General features: G+C 42.0%; 1 protein-coding gene across 6 annotated transcripts in view; it reads left to right on the forward strand.

Moving 5' to 3' along the window:
- Positions 1-2,232: 2,232 nt before the first annotated feature.
- Positions 2,233-19,798, forward strand: part of CDC42BPB (CDC42 binding protein kinase beta) — a 97,529-nt gene continuing 79,963 nt past the window's right edge. For 4 of the 6 annotated variants that reach the window (XM_079980230.1, XM_079980231.1, XM_079980234.1 and 1 more), the window contains exon 1: positions 2,234-3,037. In XM_079980230.1, coding sequence (XP_079836356.1) covers positions 2,860-3,037 — 178 coding nt within the window. In that variant the 5' untranslated portion in view covers positions 2,234-2,859. Of the gene's footprint in view, positions 3,038-19,798 lie in introns of all 6 variants that reach the window. The other 2 variants (XM_079980233.1, XM_079980232.1) reach the window with 2 other exon arrangements.

Here is a 19,798-nt window from a genome sequence, read left to right on the forward strand (position 1 = left end):
TCTGGCGGTGCAGCAGCAAGAGGAGGCCCCATTAGCTAAAGTGGTGCTTCAGGTTAAGAACAGTTTCAGGTTAAGTACAGACCTCCAGAATGAATTAAGTACTTAACACGAGGTGCCACTGTATGTATTATTTGTTATGGCCTTTTGCCTTCATTAAATTGTGTTCACAGCAGGAACAGAGAAGTTTTGGCCTTCCAGATGTTACTGAACTGCAGCTCTCATCAACCATGACAAGCATGGCCAGCTCCTGTCAACCTAGCAGTTCGAAAGCACGTAAAAGTGCAAGTAGATAAATAGGTACCGCTCCAGCGGGAAGGTAAACGGCGTTTCCGTGCGCTGCTCTGGTTCACCAGAAGTGGCTTAGTCATGCTGGCCACATGACCAGCTGTACACCGGCTCCCTCGGCCAATAAAGCGAGATAAGCGTCGCAACCCCAGAGTTGGTCACGATTGGACCTAATGGTCAGGGGTCCCTTTACCTTTACCTTTAAATGTGCAGTGGGACGCTGGTGGAGCTGTGGGTTAAACCACAGAGCCTAGGACTTGCTGATCAGAAGAAGAAGAAGAAGAAGAGTTTGGATTTGATATCCCGCCTTTCACTCCCCTTCAGGAGTCTCAAAGCGGCTAACATTCTCCTTTCCCTTCCTCCCCCACAACAAACACTCTGTGAGGTGAGTGAGGCTGAGAGACTTCAAAGAAGTGTGACTGGCCCAAGGTCACCCAGCAGCTGCATGTGGAGGAGCGGAGACACGAACCCGGTTCCCCAGATTACGAGTCCATCGCTCTTAACCACTACACCACACTGGCTCTCAGAAGGTCAGCGGTTCGAATCCCTGCGATGGGGTGAGCTCCCGTTGCTCGGTCCCTGCTCTTGCCAACCTAGCAGTTCGAAAGCATGTCAAAGTGCAAGTAGATAAATAGGTACCGCTCCGGCGGGAAGGTAAACGGCGTTTCCGTGCGCTACTCTGGTTCGCCAGAAGTGCTTAGTCATGCTGGCCACATGACCCGGAAGCTGTACGCCGGCTCCCTTGGCCAATAAAGCGAGATGAGCGCCGCAACCCCAGAGTCGTCCATGACTGGACCTAATGGTCAGGGGTCCCTTTACCTTTAAATGTGCAATGTGGATATGAATGACATTTAAACCAGGTCGAAAAATTCTACACATGCTTGCTCTGATGTTAATCTCCCCGTGTAGATATGGGTTTGCAGCCCGAGTCTCTGAGCGTACTGCAAGATCCCATCCTTCGGCAGAGTTCACCTCAAGGTGAGGAAAGGAAAGGAAAACAGCTCACTTCACACAACTGTGTGACAGACAGATATTCAGCAGGGGGAAAGTGATCTGTCTGTGCTGGGAGAGGCTGCTGCGCCCACCATTTCCACCATTGATGCAGCTGTTCCAAGTCACAGGGAGTGGGAGAGAGGTGAAAAACAACAACCTTAAACCAGTGTATTGTTTCCATAAAATAGCAGCCTCTTTCCCCTGATACAAATCGGCATAACCCTGCCTATCAATACCAAGCAGGTGCCTTCTCTGCACTATTTTCAGCGCTTGCTAAAAACATCCTTGTTCAGACAAGCCAACCTAGATGCTTAGGAAACCGAGGCGATTTTAATCTAAGTACTTCCAAGCAGGGCTGTAAACCTCTCTTGATTTTTAATGTGTTATCTTTCCGTAAACTGCTTTGCGATGGTTTGTTTGTTTGTTTGTTTAACAAACCAAGCAGCGTATGAATTTCACAAAACAAATAAATAACGCCCCTGAAGCGCTTAAAACCCTTGAAAGCGCCGTACAAATGTGAACGGTCCTTCAGACTAATTTTCGTACTGCATTTTATGATGTCAGAGGCGCAGCTTGTTTTTAAGGAAACTTAATACTGTATTTTTATATGGTTGCAGCCCGCTCTGGGACTTTGCAGTGAAGGGCAGGTAAGAAACCCTAATAATAATAATAATAATAATAATAATAATAATAATAATAATAATAATAATAATAATAATAATAATAATCAGTTATGACTCGGCGGCTCCCTTCTCCCCGGGCAACGGCTTCCAATGGTTGCGCAAGCGACCAACCTGAGGGAAGCTTCCTCGGGACGACACGGCCCCGCCCCCTCCCGGCCCCGCCCCTCGCCCTCCTTTCCCGTTGCCCGGATGGCCACAGCCAACGCATCGGGATCCCAGGCGCGCGTGCGCACGGGCGCGCCAGGGAGGGGTGTGTGAATGTGTGTGTGTGTGTGTGAGAGAGAGAGAGAGAGGTTGCCGGCGTTAGTGGCAGCTCCCTCAGACCGTTGGGAAGGGACCACCGGTTCGGCGGCGGCGGCGGCGGCGGCCTCTGTGGCGGCGACAGCAAACCCCCCCTCCCCGCCCGGCTTCTTCTCCACACATCCACACACGCACCGCCTCCTCCTCCTCCTCCTCGGTTGCCAGGCGAAGCGAGAGGGCGGGTCCGAAGGGGGAGGGACCGGCCCATGGACCAGCCGGGCCTGGAGCCGAGCCCGGAGGAGCTGCCGCCGCCGCCGCCGCCGCCTTCGAGGAAGGCCTGTGGAAATGCGGGCGTAGCGCGGAGGCGCAGCGGCCGTCGCCAGCGCCTCAGCCGGGCCCGGGGCGCTGGGTCTCTCGCCGGAGAGCGCTGAGGGAGGAAGCAGCCGGATGCTGCCGCCGCCGCCGCGGCTGCCCAGAGCCTGAGGCGGCGCCTCTTTCCTCCCTCTTCCTCGGTCGCCCTCCTCTCTCTCGTCTCTCTCTCTCCCCCCCCCCCGCCTCGTTTCTCTCTCGCTCCCTCAGCCTCGCGGCCTCTCCCTCCTTCCCGCCTGGTGGGCTCGGCCAGCCGCTCCGCTCAGCAGCGGCCGCCGCCACCGCCACCATGTCGGCCAAGGTGCGGCTGAAGAAGCTGGAGCAGCTGCTGCTGGACGGGCCGCGGCGCAGCGAGAGTGTCCTGAGCGTTGAGGCGCTGCTGGACCTCCTGGTCGGCCTCTACACCGAGTGCAGCCGGGACTCGCCGCTCCGCAGGGACAGGCTCGTCTCCGACTTCCTCGAGTGGGGTGAGAGCCGGGGACGCGAGGGGAAGCGAGGGGTGGGGGTGCTGTCTTGGGGAGGGATCGCCAGGGCTTGCTCTCGAGGAGCCACGGCGAGGCTCGGGCCCTGAATCGAAGAAGAAATACGAGGAAATTTCCGGCGGGGAGCGAAGGGTTTTTTTTGGGGGGGGGGTGGCCGGCCCGCCGCACATTTGCTGGCGGGAGTTTTCGACGGAGGGGCAGGCAGCCCCAGACCCACGCAGATGACTTTGTGCAGACCTGTCAGCTGAGGGTTGGGCCCAGGTCTGTTTGGAGAGGACGGGATAGTTTCGGGGCGGGGGGAGGGTAAGGAAGAGAGCCAACTTTTAAGGAAAGGCGAGTTTTGATCACACCGGGTTGGGAGTTGGAGAATGCTTCCGGGTGCTCGGGGGTGGTTTTTCTTAGGGAGCGGATTGGGAGAGGGATCTGACAGCGATGTGAAGGGACAATGGGCATGGTGCAACAACAGGGCCTGCATGGTGGTTGCATGAAGGAAGTGTTGGCCGGGATTGAACAGGGAGAGCTGCTGCTCTTGCAGGGCCTAGCCTAGCCCCAGACACAGGTATTGGTGTGGAGGGCGGCATCATAGCCTGTTGATGATTGTTCCATTAGGAGACTCTGGGAATGGTGACAACAATGAGGGTGAGGGAATGAGTGTTTAGTGGCGCTTGGCAAGCAGAGGACACATCAAATTATAAAGCACGGCATATATAAAGGAAGCGAAAGCTGAGGTGGTATCCAGATTTGGAGTATGTGTGGGGATACTTCCAGATTATTAAGTATAAAATCTTACACATGGAGGAATGGGGCTAGGAGCAGCTAAGGGATAAATGGCACCTCTTGGGCTTGCAGTGGGAAATGGGATACAATATTATTAAGGAGATGATGAGTAGCACAAACATAGGTTACAGCGAGCCTTGAAATAAGAGGGATCAGTTAGTGAGCTGTCTGGCAATGGGTTTTGTCAGCCTATGAATTTGCTGGTGATGGGGTGAGGAAGTTGGGTGGGGTAGGAAGAGCATTGATTCATGAATAGAAGTAGCAAGGATATGGAAGGAAGATAATGATGCATATGCAAGATCAGGAACAGGAACTTTGCTGGGGTGTGGAGGGCTGGAATTGTATAGCGGAATTTTTCTAGATATGGAACAATAATGCGTGAAGGTAGAAGCAAGGACTGGCCAAGATCATGGTCAAGGAGGTTCTTTTGAGGAGAATATGTTACGTGGTTTGTGAAAATGCTGCATGCTGGTGGCAGTTTGGATAAATATTGTATTGGAAATAATTGATGTTGTTACCTAGCAGAAGCAGCTCCCAGCAAGGAAGTACTACTGTTCTGTAGGAGTACAGAAATACAGGCAGAAATATATATATATGGTTGTAAGAAGAAGATTTTCACCTACTGGTCGATGGTAGAGTGGTAGAGTGAGGGAACCTGATTCTATCATAGCAGAGTTGGATGGCATATTGGGAGAGTACATTCAGGATTAGCCTTCATATTGGTAATCTAGATGAATGATTATCTCCCCTTCCCCAGTTTGGGGAGAAAAAGCCCTCTTGACTGTTGGTTACAGTAAGAGATGCTTTTCCAAATTGGGGAGCAGGAGGATAGCATTTGCCAGCATGTTGGATTGGGAGTTAAGCTGTTGTAGCTAATGGACCTCTTGATATACAGCAGTAGTTTTCAACTTTTCCAGATGTGGGACCCACCTTTCAGTCAAACTGTGCATTTTCTTACCATACTTGTCATATTTGCATGGTGGAAGTGTTCCTGTTGCAGTCCACCTTAAATCAGATCACAATCCAGTAGTTGGTCCCTACCCATCAGTTGAAGTCAAGTGACTTAAAGGTTGAGATCAAACTTTTTGGAACACAACTTGATGGACTGGATTTCATAGTTGTTGCTTTACTAAGTAATTGGTTTACTTATGAGTTTTGAAACGATGTGGGCCTAACTGTGTGTAGTCTGGTTGTCTGCAGTTTTGGATTGCAAGTTGATCTGGAGGCTACACGTGGGAAGAGATTCCACGAATTGTGGTGGTCATGTGGCAACTGACCAAGTGATTTCTTTTGTCAGCTGACCTGCCTGGAAGCAATAATGAGCCTGCCTATCAGCAAGGATTAGACAGGAGGGGGGAGATGAAATTCATAAACCCCCTTCTTGGGAAATTCCAGGATATGGTAATGAGGGGGACGCCAGTTCAGAAGTACAGCACCTACAGCTGAGGTGCTGCTGAGAAAACGTATAGATGTTGTGGAGAGAAAAAAAGCTTTTGTTTATACATGCTTTCAGATGAGCTCTTCTGTGTTTTGACACTATTGTTGCACTGTTCCTGTATGTTATTTAACACTGGTTAAAGTGTTTTGCACCAAAAGGAATAAAAACATGAAGATAAATAAAAATGTACGTAGAAAACACAGCAGTGAAATATCCTCGGCTTGGTGCCAGGCTAAGCTTAGCCTGAAATGCCAAGTTAATCCCATGACCTTTCTTAGCCTGTTCTACCTGGAATGGGTGGAGGGAGAGGAAAGGAGAAGCAGGCACTCAAGTTCCACTGTTTCAACAGTATTTCATATCCTATTCTGTCAGATTTGTTAGGGATATGTTTGCGAGTAAATGTTCAATGCACTAAATCAGTTTTGCACAATCCTCATATTTTTTGGTAACTTTATTTTAATTTTTTAAATTTTATACAGAATACACAATAATTGTGTTTTGTGATCATAGTTTTAAGCATGCTGACAGTGAAAAGTGTGCAGCAATTAAACAGACTGAAGCAGGAAAAAAGGACCGAGAATTTCTTTTTTTAAGTTACTTTGTAATAATAATAATAGAAATATAAATCAGCATACTGTTTTTAAATGCTGAACGTTACATTTTCTTGATTCTGAAAGTACTTTGTCTGCTTCTAGATAGGTCCAAAGGAAACTGGAAATGGTTTCAGAATTTGTTTTTGACCAAGATTTATTGCTAAGGACAACTAATTTCCATTCAGTAAAAAGTTGACAGGTGGGGAACCAACATTTAAGAGTATCAATGCTCCATTTTGCTTCTTTCAAAAACGATTCCTTTTCTCCCAAATGGTTGTTGTTGTTTTGCTTTGTTTTTGTTGGAAGACTTCTTTTAAAAAGTGTCAGAACTTCCCTAGAAAGAGCTTCATGTAATTTTGGAGAAGTATTTCTTACTTAGTCTTAGTGCTCTAAAATGTGAACAGCTGGCTCTCAATTTCTGTAGGGACCATTGCTCTTTGTTATACATTAACCAACTAAGAGGATTCACTTCCTGGAGTCATCTGTATTGGCGTCAGTAATTGCCATCTGAATAATTAAACACTGTCCAGCATCTGCTTTGGAAGCCCACCACATTGATTGCTTGTTTTGTGGCAGAAATATGGTGCACCTCCATCATGAATTCTGTGTATTTGTGTAAACCAGTTGATGTGGATAAATTGTTGTAATATAGTTTCATGAAGGGAAAAGTGTTCTTGCATGTGCTGGTCATTTTCGTGTGCTGGTTGACAGAGGAAATTGACAGGCATATTTCTGGAAGTGAACACCTTTATATTCTGATACCAGTGCAGTAGCTTCCATGTCATCATTGTATGACTGATGAATGTTTTAAAAAAGCAGAAAAGATTTACAGCTACTATTTTAAAAGCAGTTACTACAGTTCAAAATGAAGTAACTTAGTGAAGGAAAAATTAGCTAACTGATTTTATTTTATATATGACTTGTTACATCCTAAAGGCTCTGGGATAGTGACATAGGTTAATCAAGAAAATGAATTACACTGATTGAAGTCCCATCTTGCCCTACACACATCCTATTCTTGGCCACCAAAAGTATATGAGTGTGAAAATTAATAATACTTGCATACTTCTGTGTTTAGGTTTGGCACTCCCTTCAATCAACTGGTGAAATATTGTCAACTGATTACACACTTTACTGAAATCCAATGCTGTTTTGTAAATAAGTCCACAAAAATTCCTAGCCTGACAAGAGGCCAGCAGCCTGTGTTTCCCTGCTGGCTGGAGAGTAGGGGAAACCCTCTCTCCATGATCAGCATGGAAACACAGGGTGCTGCCCTCTTAGCAGGCAGCTCTTTTTAAAGTGTTATACAAAACAGGTTGGTCAAGGAGGGAGTGGGCTCAGGGATGGGCTTTCCCCATAACTAGCATGGAAACTGAGCCCTCTTTTGCCAGTCCACTCACTTGTCTGTATGGAATTTCTAGTTACTTGTGACTACCAGGCTACTGTTTAAATACAAGGCTGGTTAAATAGCCCATTAAGCCAAGAATACTATTCTGTCAGTACATCTTAATTTTTTGTTTGTTTGTTTGATTGTGTCAGCAAATAGAGGAGAGTTCTTTGTCTTCTAACCTGCAGCAGTCTGGGGCAGATCTAGCAGCATAACAAAGCTTCTACTTGCCTCCTGCTATTTCTGCAGTAATCTCTGAACAGAAGCATAAGGGCTGCCTAGGACCACCCATGACTCCATCTTGCTTGCTGCAGGAACCATGGAGTTCCCTTTTTTATAGACTGACTATCTGCACTGTAAAGTTCCTTGTGAAGCATTTAGAAAGACTGCAGTTATTGAAAGAATCGGAGGTATTCATTCGTTTTATTTGTATGCCGCTTTTCCACACACAAAAATCATGTTCTAGTGTGTAGTTAATTAACACTGTCCTGAACTCTTACATCGGTGCAGCATCCTGATTCAATTCTGATGTGGGCAGTGACCCATATTGTGACCCTTAGCACCCATTTCTACCCACATTTGCCTTGTTTAGCAGACTATAGCATCAGAGTGAAAGTAGTTTTTTAAAAGTAATTGAAATGCATGTGTGAACCACCATCTGGTGCTATACAGGATAACTGGATGTGTTTAAAGCCCATTACAAAAAAAGTACATTTCAAACCATTATCCTAATACCTAAACAGAAATTTCTGTTAAAGGCCCAAGTTATTTCTGTGACTTGCCATCTCCCATTAGGCTACTAGTGCTTATAAGGAAACAACAAGGAAATTCCTAGTTGTTGAACATCCTGAAATTTGTCAACACTCTGCTATGCAACTATTAGTGACAGGCCACAAACCCTTAGCAAAGCTCTTCGGTCTTTTTAGAAGAAATACCTTATTGATAACCTATTACTTCACCTATTAAATGGTACATATAGTTTTAGTTTCACTCTGGCAGAGTTAGCAAATAGTTGAACATTAATTCAGATGGTTGATGCCAGCGACCAAGATACTTCAAATAGTGAAGCGCTATAGCTTATTGGAAGAGTTACATACTTTTCATTTAGAAGATTTCAGTTCCAGTCCTTGGTATGCTACAACTGAAGGGTTATCAGGATTGGGAATTATTCCTGCCTCAGACCTTGGAGAGCTGCTGCCAGTTGGACTAGTCAATATTGGACTAAATGAATGGTCTGATTCAATACTGGACAACTTCGTATGTTCAGGTGTATGACTAGCAACATCTATTTTTATTAGTTCAGAGAAGCAGAATGTAGATATCAATTGTTGCTCTGAATTTGTTGGTTGAGGTTAGAATTGCTTTTGTAGTTCCATGAAAATCTGCTCTGGGAGATTGGGACAGGGGCCCTCTGGAATAGCATGGGACATGGCTGTAAGGGAAAAAAGGAAACTGGCAAAAATTATTCCCTCCCCTTCTGCCAGCTGGAGCTTTTTCTGTGTTGGAGTCCCTTGTGTGAATGGAAGGCACCTTTCCTTTTGCAGAATGGTAGCTTGGGTTCCAAGCCAGTACATATTGGAACAGGTGGTAGCACTCAAAAAAAGATGAGTAAACTGATGCTTGGTTTTATAAACTATTACACTATTTGAGTGTGTATTATTTTCATGTTGAAGATTTGAGTAGCCTCTTCATGCACACAGAACTCGGAACTCTTCTGTGTAAGTTAAAATATGGAGCATGAACTGCTTTGGGGAAGGACAGTGCCTAAGCACAGTTTGATTCTACATTGTTCTTACTCTGCAAGGGATGACTCAAAGGCATGAAAATGTTTCATTTTCCCATCTGAGTGTATTGGAGCATGGAAGCTGAGGTGGGGTGGAATGGCATACACATGAATGGGGATGGCAGAAGGACAGAAAATACTTTGATGAGATGGGTTATCTGCACTTCCATTATTTGAAGGATACAGCTGAGTGTGGCATCATTATTTAACATCTGTCCAGCACAGAAATTTCAACTGCTATTTAAGCCATTTAGGAGAATTTGGAAATCAACAGCAACATATCTGTTTAGTACTTGAAGATTTCTTGTTTGAAACTCTGACCCACAGAAAGCAAGAAAAGACAAAGTATATTGGGGTTTTATAGGTGTCATATACATTGGCCTGTTTAGATGCTGCATTCTGATTGTCCAAACCATGATTTGGAAGATTGGGAGTACCCTACGTGCCTTCCTGCTCCATCGTTTTCCTCCTTCCCTCTCACAATACAGTTCATTTGCACACAGTGCTAAACAAGACCATGGCATAGTATGAGGGTTCAGTGTGAGGAGAGCATCGCTGCTGTTCTTCTCTCCCAGTCTTCCTTTTGCTGTAATTTATGCCATGGTTTGTGGCTTAGCCAGTGTGGTGTAGTGGTTAAGAGCGGTAGTCTCGTAATCTGGGGAACCGGGTTCGCATCTCCGCTCCTCCACATGCAGCTGCTGGGTGACCTTGGGCCAGTCACACTTCTTTGAAGTCTCTCAGCCCCACTCACCTCACAGAGTGTTTGTTGTGGGGGAGGAAGGGAAAGGAGAATGTTAGCCACTTTGAGACTCCTGAAGGGGAGTGAAAGGCGGGATATCAAATCCAAACTCCTCCTCTTCTTCTTCTTCTTCTTCTTCTTCTTCTTCTTCTTAGCATTTTGTCTACTCCTGGGCTTATTGTTGGACTTTCTCTGGACAAACCATGAACTGTAAACCTAAGAACAAAGCTTGTTTGCAGCTGATGGCTTGTCTGGAGTGAGAAAGACCATAAGCCTGTGTTTGGATGAACTGCTAAGCCAAATCATAGCTGAACACACAGCTGTGCAACAGGAGATAGCAACAGAAGCAGCAGCAGGACTGGAAGAGGAGCAAAGTGATCATGATCTCCTGTCTTTGAGCTTGCATGTTCACAGTAAGCCATAGTTCCGCTTCACTTTTTGTGAAGCTCAGATTTTTCTCCTTCATTTCCTCTAACTGAGGCTTGTTGTGATGTCCAAATGAGATTATGGTTAGTGCTAACCGTCAAACCATAGCTTGCAAGCTCATTTCATGCCATAGTTTCAAATTATGGTCTGGAGGCTTATGTTAATAGTAGTTTTTTTAAAAAAGGTAGCAATTTGAGGCCATTTTGGCTTGCTTTCCTACATAAAATGTACTCAGAAATGGCAAACCAAAATAATCTATTGTTTCTAGGAATATTATTATAAAACACAACCAATTTAAAAATGGTATGAACAGAAACAAAGCTAACTTTTAAAGCACTTGGAACAGGTAAAAATAGAAAACTTGCACATCAAATGTCTGTCTAAATAAAGAAGCTTTCACAGCCCACCTAAAACTGGGAAGAGAGGAGCCCTATAAGAGTTCTCCAGGAAGAGTTGTGGTGCCATCACTGAAAAGGTCCTGTCCTCAGTTTTGTCCAGTTCATGGGATAGAGAGCAGGCCATCTTTAAGATTTGGGTATGTTGGTTCAGATAGGTGAAGGCAGCTCTTGGGGGTAAACTTGTTCTGGATCATGAAGGGGGTTAAAAAATTAGTACCAGCAGTTTAGATTGATCTCTGAAATGTGTAAGTAACAGTGGACGCAGAGTCATCACACTATAATCTGATTGTTGAGCATGACCCAGGATTTTGTCAGCTGTGTTTTATGCAAGTTGTTGTTAGTGATCTAGGCAGCCATAGGTAGAAAGCACTGCAGTAGTCCAGTCTGTTTACAACTAAGAGTATGAGTTACAGAGTCCAGGTCCATTTATTTCAAGTAATTGTCAGTAATTTGCTTGAAACAGAAAGTAAGTACATAGCCATAAAAGATTCAACCATCAACATACAACATAAACATATAGACAAAGCTTACATAATAGTTGGTGTAAAATGAGGCTGTGGCTTTCATTTCCAGCTTACACCATCTTATGGTGGTTCTCCCACTTACAGCGCTTACGCTTAGATGACTGGGGTGATCGTAATGCATAGCAATATATGGAAACTTTTATTAATTTTATTAATTAAATTTATATACCACCTTTATCTTCCAAGGATTTCAAGGTGGTGTACATGATTCTCCTCCTTCTCATTTCATCCTCACAAACAACCCTGTGTGAATAGCTTAGGCTTAGAAATGGTGACTGACCCAAGGTCAGCCAGTGAACTTCATGGCTGGGTAGGGATTGAAACCCTGCAGGACAAGGGGAGGGTGACCTTGGTCCCCAGCCTCTCCATAGCTATTGACAACATAGACCATGGACTGGGAATTGGAGGCACGGTGCTACAGTGGTTCCAGTCCTATCTACATGGCCAAGTTCAGACAGTGGCATTGGGAAAGTGCTTTTGGGTCCTCTGTCAGTTTTGCTATGGGATACAGAAGAGCACTATTTTATCTCCAGTGCAATGTAATATCTTTTTGAAACTCCTGGAGGCAGTCATTAGAAGATTTGGGGCAAAATGTCATCAGTATTTCCTGTGTCTGAGAAATTACCTTTTTACTTAATATGTTGGACGATACTTATTTACATGCATCAGTGTAGTTATTATCTTCACATAATTATTCAAACTTTATGTCATATGTTGCTGAGGCAGTTATGATGGTGGTATATAAATGTGAACAAAATGCTAAAATCATCATCATCATTTTATTTTCAAGCTACATTAGAAATGGTTGCTTCCATGTCTTGTGGAAATCTATCATTCTTGTAATAGGAACCAGTGAAAGCACAGCAGCACATAACCATGGTAGATTTAGCTGGTGTTGTCCATAAGGAAGGAAATCCCTAGACTAAAGTGGTGAGAAAGGGAGACTATTAAGATAGTGTTTGAAGCATCTTAAACTAATGCCTGATAAAGCTCAGAATATCAATCACATAACATTGATATCATTATACATTTAATTTTAAATCATATGTTAAAGTTCTAATTATAAATATTTGTGTTGGATTTTTACGTAAAACATAATCACTATTATTATTATTATTATTATTATTATTATTATTATTATTATTATTATTTCTATACTGCCCTTCATCCAAAGATCACAGGGCGGTTTACAATATAAAAACAAAAAATATATACAAACCATAATAACAAACAAAAACAATGCCCACATGTATTATTATTTATTAAATTTCAGTTCTGAAGTTTGCAAAACTCTTTTCCAAGGAAATGTTTTATGGTGATTCATACACTGGATCATGCTGGAAGGTTCAGCACAAGCAATAGGAAGTCACACAGAGTGTAGTTAAACTATAGAATTTACTACTACAAGATGTAGTGATGGTCACCAGCTTGGATGCCTTTAAAAGCCGATGGAAACATGTAGCTGCAAAATCCTTTCTTGTGGAAACTTACTGTTAGTCTATATTTCACATTTATTTTTTATTTTATTGCTCTGATATTTGCAAAATGGGTGTGTGGGTGATTTCAGATTGGTGAGCTGTTTATAAAGGAACATTTCTCTTCTGATTGCAAGAGACTTTCAACAGTGAAGTCTTAAAATGTATAAACAGTTAAATAAGAAGTAGGTCACACAATGAGACTAAACAGATGATTGAACACTATTCTTTCTTCTTCTGATATGATTAAATTATCACAAGCAAGAACACATGATCAAATGTCTTCTATCTGATTAATGTCAATTTTTTATGTACAGTGAGGTTATTCCTATAATGAAGCACTGCTTCAAAATATAAAGGTAAAAGGTAAAGGTACCCCTGCCCGTACGGGCCAGTCTTGACAGACTCTGGGGTTGTGCGCCCATCTCACTCAAGAGGCCGGGGGCCAGCGCTGTCCGGAGACACTTCCGGGTCACGTGGCCAGCGTGACATCGCTGCTCTGGCAAGCCAGAGCCGCACACGGAAACGCCGTTTACCTTCCCGCTGGTAAGCGGTCCCTATTTATCTACTTGCACCCGGAGGTGCTTTCAAACTGCTAGGTTGGCAGGCGCTGGGACCGAGCAGCGGGAGCGCACCCCGCCGCAGGGATTTGAACCGCCGACCTTTCGATCGGCAAGTCCTAGGCGCTGAGGCTTTAACCCACAGCGCCACCTGCGTCCTGCTTCAAAATATACTTGGAGTATATTAGTAAAATTACACATACACACTGGAATGGACAGAATATCCTTTCAGCAGATGAAAATAACTGAGAAGGGTGAAGGGAGTCTGCTTGTAAATTTGTTCTTCTTCCCACTCGATCTCCCATATGGTTCTGGTGAGCCCCCCAACTCTCTCTAGCAGCTTTACAGGGGCATGAGGTTGTGGGGAGGAACTGATGAAAATACTTCCCCTTACGCTTTCAGGAGGATTGTCCCACTCATGGAACTCTGGATCTTACCCACCATTAATAAAGTAGAACTTAGATTTTTCTCTGTGTATAGGCAAAGGTTGAGTTATATGTTTGTCAAACGACTAGAAGTGTAAATAAAAGTATTTGCTTCATTTTCCCTTGTATTTTGCTAATTCCTCTTGGAAAATAGCAGTGATTACCGATTCTGTGAAGAATGCAGTGATACAGTTTGCTATAATGATCATGTTCAGATAGCTACACCTATTTCTTGCTAGCAACAGTTATAATTTAAAAAGGCATTTTCATACTTCTTAGTTAGATGTAATTCTTAGTTAGATGTAAAGCTCAGGATTACATTTAACTAAGAATTACGGTACCTTTGTGGTCGTGTGCCACATGGCCAGCTTAACATTTAAATTGCATACCCAGTTACTGTCTAGTGTGCTACACTGCAAATGCAGGTGAGGCAATCCAGTTTAAATTAGATGATAGGTACGTTGAATGTTGCACAAGTACATTTTTCCCTATGTAATAATTTTCATATATATTCATATGTGTTTTTTGTGAGTATGCCCTATCTCATGTTTCCGTTAGGCTTGGAAAACAGTTTCTTACATTTTTTCCAAAGAGTGTAAGGTGGTTTTGCTGGAAGAAATAGGTCTTAGATCATTGAAAAATGACTCTTGATGGGTTACAAGAGCTTTTAAAAAAGAGTCTAGTTCAGATAGCAATATCTTGTACTGCAATACAGAAATAAAGGAGTAATGTACTCTCCTAGATAATGTGTTATAATTTATAACTGATCAACTTATTTAAAATACAGACGTGTTTTAAGTACCATTGTACTTGTTCTATTTTTACTGTGGAACTAGACATTTTTGAGGCAGCACAATAGTCTTAATGCCATGTTTGCCTTAATAAGTTAATTTATTTATTTATTTTACAGTTCATAGATGGGATGGGTGCAGTGTAACCTGTCATGCTGGAACTTGCAGGAGTGTTTGTTTCTGTGCCCTTCTTGTTCTTTCTTCTTTGTGTGCTTGGAGCAAGAATATAAAACAGCAGCCAGCACCCTTCATTTTCATTCTACTGTTCAGTTGGATCCGATTATTCAGCTTTATAATATCTTGACATTGCTAAAAGTCCTTGGCTGCTCCTACATAAAAGAGTCTATCCATTTTGATGCCACTTTCAACATTTTTGATTTTTAAAATACAGTAGCTGTAACCCACCCTCGGACCTTACAGTGAAGGGCAGTTGAGAAAATGAATTAATAATAATAATAAGTAATAATAACCGATCATTTGGTACATTGCACACATTAAGTTTCTTTCTGGTTACAGTTATTTTAGGATAGTGAACCTGTTTTTCAAGAATCTCTCCTGCTGCTTACATTCCAAAAAGTCAGTTCCATTTTTTAATACTATAAATCTCTAAAATTGCATGCACTTTCACTCCGCAGGTGCCAGTGTTAAGTGCATAGGTGTGTTTAAGACCTGCAAAATATATGTTAAAATGAAAGCCCTGAAATGCATTAGGTCTCTGGGGCTGCTGCAAAAATGCTCATTTGGTGAAGACTGAAGTGGGTGACAGCTGGTAGAAGATAACGGATTATTTCTTGGTTGGGGGAAGAGGAGTGGATGCATCCTCCCTCTCAGCCTCTTGAAATCCTTGTGGATGGATATTCTTCCTGGTTCTTGAGCGAGAAAGATGAAAAATTGTACAATGTTCACTTTAAAGCTTCTTTGTACAATGTTCACTTTAAAGCTTCTTTACATATAAGGAATGTAATGTAGACACAATAATATATTCACTAGATAAGGCATGTCCAACTCTATAGAGACTGCAATCTACTAATCTACTCCCAGTATAATAAAACTGGCAGTGATCTACCATAGTTGTTGAGCTTTTTTTAGGGAGGAGATACCAGAGTTGTTGAGCAAGCGCTGGCGGCGGGACATCGAGATCGCTAAGAAGCAACCGGGCAATCTCTTTTTTTACTCCTGTGATTGACTTGCAAAACCCTGGGGATCTACCTGTCAATCGCGTTTGGACATTGCTGCATTAGATATAACAATTTGTAGAATAAATTGAATTAATTCTACTCTAATAATATGTATTGTCTAGGAATAGTTTTTTTGTCTACATTGAGCTAGGGTTGCTATATTTCAAAAAATGAAAATCCGGACACAAAAGATGTTGAGCAAAATCTCAAATAAATAAATAAATAAATATAAGTTTTTATTGTATTTTTAGGAAATTTGGCAAAACACAACAAGACTTCCAATATGGACTGCCATACGCCCGGGTTTCCCTCAAACATTTTAACCAATTTTTGAAAATTTCGCCTGAATTCAATTTTTGCCAGACGAAACCTGTCTTTGTCCGGGGAATTCCAGGTGTATGGCAGCCCTACATTGAGCCTTCTATGACATACTATAATGCTGCAGATAGTGTTAATATACTGCGTTTGGAAATTTAGCTTTTTCTTATCCACTTATGAAAAGCTGAAACTGGTCAGTTTTTTAATGATAAATGTATAGCCAGCTTTCTAGGGAGACTCTTCCAAGAAAAGCGTAATTGAAATAAGATGAGATCACTCATTAATCCAAAGCCCTTAGATTGGAAACTAGACAATATCATTACTGGAACTGAGAGCATCAAATTTGTTGTGACACCTTTAGAACATGTTTTTCATTGGGGACAGGAATGAAATCTCATTTTAAGAAGTCATGACAACAAAGGGCATTTGGTTCTGGAAATTCCATGTGGACATTCTTTTGAATTGCCACCTGGGAGGCAGAAACTAAGAAAACTCAGAATATATAAGTATTGCACAACCTGTGTGTTGCCATCAACTTAACACCTGGTTCCCCCCTTCCAAATGCAAAATAATCTTTTTTTATGTACTTGTGAGTCCCTGCCCACAAGAAATGCTAGGAAGAGCTTGGCCAAACTAAAGTACTCTTTGAATGGACAAGGGAGAAGCACTTTGTACATGGACAGGAACATAGGAAGTTGTAAGCTGACTATTGGTCCTTCTTGCCATTATTCTGTATGTTTTAGTCTGGAGTTTTTCCCTAGCCCTACTTGGAAATGCTAGAGGTCAAACCTGTGACCTTCTCCATGCAGAGCAATGATCTATCATTGAGCTGCGCCCAAATGAGTATCTGTATCGCTGTAGGAAGGCAGGAAAGACTAGTTACCTAATCCACACATTTTTAGAGTAACTGAGCAGTAATCTTAAGCATTAGTTTCATGGCTCTCTTGCTGCATTTTCCTAAACCCAATTTAATGTGAAAAGTTTTCTGGAACATGCAGCTAGGAACTTAGGAATGGCTCAGTTATATTCAAGTTCTGTAGAGCTTTTCTAGGAATGATGTGTATACTAAGAACAAGCGTTAGGGTAAATCTGTGATGCTCTAAAGAGACTAGTGCACAAACACACATGCAAATAATGTTGAATCCTACAAACTCTTGCTGCCTTCTGATCATTGTGGAGAAGGAATTGTGGAAAACAAAAGAGGACAAGGGAAAATGTTGCTTCTCTCTTTCTCTGTGTATGTAAATTTGAAATAGATTAATCATGTAATTGTATCCCATTGCAATTCAATTAAAATCCAGCTGCATCCAGAATTTGTGAACTCTCACAATTTTGCTGGCTTTATCCCAGCTGCTAAAAACCTGCTGAAATAGAAAAGTCTCATAATGCTTCCTGAAAATATTTGAACTTTGGCAGTGTTCCCAAAAGAGGTGTGTTACAGAATAGTCACTGAATCCCCTTCTCTGTCCATTCGAAGGACTAGCGAAAACAGAATATTCTCCATTTGTTACCCATTGTTAAGAGATCAGGAGTATTCCTTACCTCTTTTGGCTTAACCATGGCTTGTTGCTAACCATAAATTCCCTCTTAAGCAAGGTTTGCAGAACAGCTTCAGACAAAGAAGTTTTCATTTCTTCTGATTGCACAAGCAATAACAGTATTATAATTTAGTAAGTTTTTCAGCTACTTTCTGTGGCTCTTGCACATTGTAGTGAAATGTGTTGGAGTTGCCATCACTTTTTCTTTTTAAATACAGTCCTTACTTGTGCCCTCATCAGGAGAAGGGCAACTTGTAGAGTAAATGCATGCATCACAGGGCCCTGTAAAGAGTTATGCTTAGCTCCGCATTATTACTATTTTTAATGGCATTTTCACAAGAACCAAGACCCCTTAAGCAATTCCGAATAATTTGTTCAGGATACTTTTCTGTTCAAAATGAATGTCATTGTCTTACTTTGTGAGTTCCCATTACAGTTCACTTTACAATAGAGAGTCTCTCTAGTTTGTGCCAGTTGTGGTTTCGTTTTCTCATTGTTTCTGCTAGCCAGGAATAAAAACCAAATGTAAAAAAGTTGTCTTGTTTAGCTAATCCCCTTGTATTTTTTTTTAAATGATATTTATTGGAAGTTTCAAAAATTACAGAAAAAAGCAAAGGAGAGAACAACAAAAAATTAACAAAACATACATAACAGTACATCAAAAAAGGAGGAAAAAACACACATAAAAACCAATACACCAATAACAATAAAAAACCCCACACATCCAATATTCCATATCTCCATCCTTCATTTACTTGTTTCATCGACCTCCTCACACCTCCCTTTTTGTATTCTAGTTTAATTATTTGTTTCAGCAAATTCTTTCCATCTTTCTCAATTTTTATTGAGTAATTTGTCTTAACAGTCTAACCTATTAGTTAACTCAGCAAATCCTTTCCATCTTTCACTATATTCTGTCATTCAATTTAACTTAATTTATTTTAATCTTATCTTACCATAAAATACCTTAAAGCTTAAAACTTAATATTTATTTGTACATAATTCCTTATATCATTTCTGCTAAAGCCAAATATTTTCATTCCAACATTTTTCCTAATGCTCGTTAATTTTACGCTAATTCCCAAAATATTTTTTTTTTAAAAAAGTTTTCTTCCAACCTTCCTCCAGCGTCTCTTCTTCCTGGTCTCGGGTTATGTCAGTCCTTACTGTCCATTCCATCTAGTCCATCAACCTGGTAATCTTATGTCCGAAGCTCTTAAGTCTTTTCCATGTCCCTTCTGCAGATCTTCTTCTTGTTTGTACTTGCACTTTACCTTATCTTTTGTTGATCTTTTTCTTAATTTCTTTCCTTTCTCATTGAGGAGTAGGTCTTGGGGATGTTCCAACTCAAAAATATCTCCGTCTCTCCTCAGCAGATCAGCCCATTCCCCACAGTCAACAGTGTAGTCCAGAAAATATTTAAAGGCATGTTTCAAAGTCCCTCCAAACTTAAGGGCCCCCACAACTCCAGACCCCCCCTGGCCCACTCCAGATTCAACCTTCAACAACCACGGCTTATGCTCCTGTAGGGCCTCGGGCTTCTCCAATTGTATTACTTGAGGTTCAACAGCAGCCTCCTCCATTATCTTCTGCATTTGCACTTGCTCTGTCAAAACAGGTTCTTGAGTTGGCTCCGAATGGTTTCTGTATAAGTATTCACTGTTTGTCCAAAATTCTTGACTGCAACAGTCATCAAATCCATCTTCTCATGCATCTGCTCCAACAAAGCGCTTGTCTTGCAAAAGGCAAGCACCAAAAATTCTTCCAAACACATTTTTGTTCAAGGTCACAGTCTGATCCCACGATCCTTATCACCACAGCTGTAGAGTCCCCAGATCGACTCCAGCAACAATTCAACAAGCTCCCTCTAGAGGAGACAATTTCTATTTGTATCCATCTTTTGAAAGCAGATCCAACAAAAGAAAGTTACTTTCATTTTTCAGATTTTTTGTTTCTTTTAAATGCAAAAGGCAACATTGGAGACAATTTGTTTCTCTTCTTTAACTATCTGTCAAAGGATGCTCCTTTCACAGTCAATGAACTTCACCAAAAATCTCTGTCTCTGACACCCCGTTCCCAGGTTTGAGATGGTGGAAATTTATCTTTCTTTACTCTCTCTCCTGCAGGCTTAAACCGTCAAAATTCCCCCTCTTTACTCCTGCTTCCAAGAGGGGTTTAGATGGTTAAAACAGGAGGAATTTTAAACCTTTATGTACAACTTTCCAGACTTTAGCTTGCACAATTTTTGCTTCAGGCTATTTACAAAAGCGGAAGGCGGACTTCCTGTTTAGAACCTTCCCGCTTGAGTGCTAAATTAAAATGTTTCTTAGCCCAATTTTCCGTTCTACTCATGGGTACTTGTTTAGAGTCCAATTGTCCACAGGAAAAAGTCAGCG

Source organism: Podarcis cretensis (assembly GCF_951804945.1).
Source record: "Podarcis cretensis genome assembly, chromosome: 1".
Classification (NCBI taxonomy): domain Eukaryota; kingdom Metazoa; phylum Chordata; class Lepidosauria; order Squamata; family Lacertidae; genus Podarcis; species Podarcis cretensis.